The following is a 4,866-nucleotide window of genomic DNA, read 5'->3' on the forward strand; positions in this document are numbered from 1 at the left end:
TATGAATTCTACTTATTTAAATTAATATTTTTATTTATTATATGATAAAAAAACATGAAAATTTATTTATTATCAATCTATAATAAATTATAAAATTCTATAAAAACCACACTGAAAAATAAAATAAAATAAAAACATCTAAAAAAGTCAAATCCGTTTTATAAACAACACGCCCTAACCACTTGAACCACAACACCAAGCTGGCAACCAAAATACTCTATATATATATATATATTAACTATGTTTATTGTTCGTTGAAAAGAAAATAGGGTGTTCTCAAGTCTCTCACATTATTTCCATACATTAATTACCAAGCTTCAATACAACTAGTATTTAAACAATTAAAAGAAATATATTAACTTGTTTCAATATTCATATTAACGGTGAAACCAAATCTGAAAGTGAATTGAATCTGAAATTTGGATTTTATAAAATACTAAAGACGTTGAATTTGAGTAGTTTTATCAATACGGCTTTAGCTGGCGTATGGGACTTCATTGATCGACTCCTTTGCTACCCAACAAATTCCCATTTCCACTCCATTAAATTACCTTTCCAATCACCAATAACGTTGCCGTTTCATGACCAAGGAACTGCCAAGCTGCAATTATAAACCCCTTTTTTTTTTGTTCCATTTTTGAAAATGACAAGAGTTATCATGTCTTTTGCTCCATGAGAAAAGGTTAATCATAAGCTATAGTAAGCCGGACCTACATTCTAAAAATACAGGCTGTGTAGCCCAAGAGGAAATCCAACAAAATTGTAATATACATTTTTTTTTTCTTATATGCTAATTTCTCTTCTGGTGGTAACAATGGTTCAGCATATTTTCCCAGCTTGATCAAGTGAATTCATTGCTTGGATCTGCTCCACAGATGATGGAAGAGGGTGACAAATCTTTCGAAGCTCATCGTACCTCTCCAGATTGAAATTGTTGAGTTTCATGAGCTGCTTCTGCTTGGCACTAAACCTGCTTTGATAGAACCCTTCGAAAGAAGGCTCCTTTGATGTCCTGAGGAAGAAGGTATAGCCAGCCACGAAATAAAATGATGTAACATAGAAGCAGATCGGCTCCATGACATCCCAGGTAAGTTCCCAGAATGTCAGCCTCATGAACCCAGCTGTCTGAAGAATTAAGAAACCAAGGCCGCACCATAGTTCCCGGCGAACCAGGGTTCCGGCCTTTTGATCTATTACAGCTTTCTTTTTCTCCATTTCCTGCAGCTCCTTTCTTCTTGGATCATTGGGGTCGGTTGCTGGCAATGGAATTAGGCCTCCGATAGCTTTCAATATCTGTAATTAACAGAGATGGAAAAACTAGTTTGGGTAAAAGATGAACTCTATATCACTTAGCATATCAATCTTGTTAGTACATTAACCAACTAATGAAAGTAAATTGCTTTTCAGAAAATAATCATGGAAGAAAATTCATCTCCCACAAAAGAAATCAGTAAAATCAAAATCGGGTTGCTATCTCACTACCCTTAAATTCAGTTGCAAATCCAAGAAAGCCAAGAATTTTTATTTTTATTTTTAAGAACTTCATTTAAATAAGTGAAATAATTAGTAAAAAAACAGAAAATAGCTTTGTCATTGCTAGTGATTTCATCATCTGTACATGGTGAGCTACAGCCTTGCAGCTGACCCATTTTCCAGATCATTCTAGCTAGACTCTTTTGAAAATAGCTAATATATATAACCAAAAAACAGAAAATCTAAACCCCCAACATTTTTGTTTCTTTACTTTTTTGCTACACTGATTCAATTACGAACTTTTCTACCCATAAAAAAACAGAGCGAAAAACAGAAAAAGAACTCCATTATCAAGGTATATATTTCTGCATATTTTTTTCCCCATAGTAAAATCATGTTAATGTGTCTCCTCCTTAAATCATATCACTGATTCTAAGGTTTGTGTCCAGAGTATCATGAAATATAACACCTTTCTGCTCTAATCATCAAGTATAAAAACCCTAATTCCACCATGACCACCCAATTAAATGTGCACTTCCTCCATCATCAACCAACTAAACACCCACTCTAGTTTTTTTCCCAGTCCCAAATTCTCTATCTGCTTTTTAATTTATTTAATTAAATAAATTTTCTTTTGTGAGCATCAAAAAGCACCAAAAGAGTGAAACAAATCTTGTCACTGTAGAAACTGAATGGCCCTTAGATCTGGCTTGTGTAACAACAAAAGTTTCATTCTCCTGCCGAAAGAAAAAAAATATACATAAAGAAATATCAGTTTTCAGCTTTCCAGAAATCGAAGAAAAAACCAAAACCAAAACCAAAACTTGTATTTATCTGTTAATTATCGGTTAAATTGTACTCAATTTAACCTTCACAGAACCATCATTGCCATTATTTTAATCTGTAAAACAAATTAATTAACCCAAAAAAAGCGACACAATAAATCGATTGAACTGCTAATGATACAATAAAAAAGTTAGGTTTTTTACCTGCTCTGGTTTCAGTAAAACAAGATTTCCAAGAACAACAACAGTCCCGGATTCATCAAGATTCCTCGCTACTCGAATACCATACTCAAGATCAGAACACCCCTCACTGCATACCCGAACAAACTCCGAATAACAAATCCATGTTTTCTCCATTTCTCTCAGTCTCGATTTCAGCCCCTCCAACTGAGCCACTTTCAACAACTTCCTCGCATCCTCCGCCGTCAACCCCTCCTCAGCCGCCACCTCCTCCGTCACCACCGGAGGCGGACTCAACACATCCCATCGGATCCTATCCTTCACAATGTCAAACCCCCGGATTCTATCAATCAAGCCCTCCCCAATCGGCAGTTGCCGGAGTTCAGGCGAGAAAATGGCCGGTTTGTGGAATAATCGTCGGAAGATGCCGGGTTCTCCAGGATGGTCAGGTATAGTGTTGGATTGAGCCGGATTTTGGTGGATTCGGGTTTGGAGAGAAGATGAAATGCGGCTATTGGTCAAGTATTGATTAGGGATTTTGGAGAATTTCAGGACACGCTCTGCTAAGGATTTCTTTAGCGACATTGTTGTTATAAATCTGAAAACCTTAAAACAAATGAAAGCGAAACAGAGACAGAGGTTTTGTATTACGGGACGCCGTAAAAATGGAAGCTTTTAGTTTTGAAGGGCCTTGATGGAGAAGTGAGAGGTGGTAGGGCATTTATATAGGTGTCCAAATATGAGGGAGTTGGAAGAAATTGAAAATGTCGTGGTTGTTTTTTTTTTTTCTTTTTTTTTTAAAATTTAATAACAACCTCTAATTTTTGGCATATTCCTTTTCGTTTATTATCGGCGGAAACTTTTTCTTGGAATAAGTATAAACTACTCCTCTAACTATGACAGAAGATTTAATTTAGTTCCCTATATATAAGTTATTACCATAGATTTTGATGGTTTAGTTTGTATTTATAATTTTTATTATTTTTTATGATAACATCGTATTTTTAGATTTTATGTTAGTCTTTAGGGATAAATCTTTTTGCTAAGACAAAAGAAAAATTAATGCAAAAACTTTTCAATTTTTTTTTATTATTGTGTGATCCTTAGAGTTTAAATTTAAATTGTGTGTTTGCTCATACAATACATGTTAATCACTCAATTAACTCTTACATTAAGTTTCTTACATATCATATGTTTATCATGTGATTATAATTAAAAACATGAAATCAATTCAACAAAATGATCTTCAAAAAAGAAATGTTAATTATATTATAGTTGGATCCAACGTATCACATGACTCATGAACTTCTTTTACTAGAATAATGTCCAATTATTTAAGATTACAAGTTAATTTTCAAAATAATAAAAGATTGCATCACAGCACTAATATAACCTCCTTATTTTTTCATTGGTAGTTCAAATTGTGTTCCCTATTATTGAATTATATAGTCTAAGGACTGTATTGAAAACGTTTTAGACATGGCGGACTAGTTTGTTTCCGTGCTCCCATTCTTTTGAAATATATTCGCATCGAGCAATTGAGAAGTTAAAGACATGGGGCCCAAATCACGAGGAGAAATATCACCCGGCCATGCTTAAACACCGTACACGTGTTGGCTAATAGTGCTTAACTAACACAGGCAAGCACCGTCTGATCATAAGAAAACAGGTAAGAGGTAGGCGGCACTGATGTTGACTTGAAATTAAACTTCATATTACTGACGTGGCATGATCATGCTCAACACGTGTAAGAGAGCAGCAAATGGTTATCTGGTAAATATAAAACTTAAAATAGACTTGCTTACATGTTATAAGGGTTGTTTGCGGGACGGGAAAATTGGAAGTGGACAGCTCAGATGAGCCTGGTTGCTTGGGATGTGGTTGGTCGACGGGGTCTATTTTGCGTTCACGCAAACGTGTCGCCACATATTTTTTTATGAACATATCCATAAAAATAGGATTTGTTCCAAGTAAATTTCTCATTGCTCTTAGAGGGATAAAATTAATGCTACAGATATTAAAGTTTATGCTACTTTATGGGATTTTATTGGGCATGAAAAATTTTATGATGCTGGTAAAATGCAATTAATTACATTTTGTGTTCACTTAAAAAATTAATTTTATAACTCGATTTTATTTTTGCTGGGAAGTATTTCCTCTCTTGTTTTTCTGTGTTTATTTCAGAATGATTAGTTATTCTCTAATCTAAATTTTATTTTTTATTTATTTTAAATTAATTTTTTGTGTGTTTTTATATCATTTTGATGTACCCATATCAAAAATAATTTTAAAAAAATAAAAAATATATTATTTAGATGTATTTTCGAGCGAAAAACACTTTAAAAAATAACCGCAACCACACTCTCAAACACCCATGAAGACTTAATTTTTTTTGGTAATGTTTTTGAAAAATATTAATTTTTTTTAT

The 4,866-nt window shown here is 33.6% G+C and overlaps 1 protein-coding gene across 1 annotated transcript; it reads right to left on the reverse strand.

Moving 5' to 3' along the window:
- Positions 1–683: 683 nt before the first annotated feature.
- LOC133673132 (calcium uniporter protein 2, mitochondrial-like) lies at positions 684–3,146 on the reverse strand. Its single transcript, XM_062093789.1, has 2 exons — positions 2,463–3,146; positions 684–1,293 (listed from the first exon to the last, which is right to left on the reverse strand). The coding sequence occupies exons 1-2, from the start codon at positions 3,021–3,023 to the stop codon at positions 820–822; spliced, it is 1,035 nt and encodes a 344-aa protein (XP_061949773.1). The 5' UTR covers positions 3,024–3,146; the 3' UTR covers positions 684–819.
- Between the last annotated feature and the right edge of the window lie 1,720 nt (positions 3,147–4,866).

Source organism: Populus nigra, chromosome 14, assembly GCF_951802175.1.
Source record: "Populus nigra chromosome 14, ddPopNigr1.1, whole genome shotgun sequence".
NCBI lineage: Eukaryota > Viridiplantae > Streptophyta > Magnoliopsida > Malpighiales > Salicaceae > Populus > Populus nigra.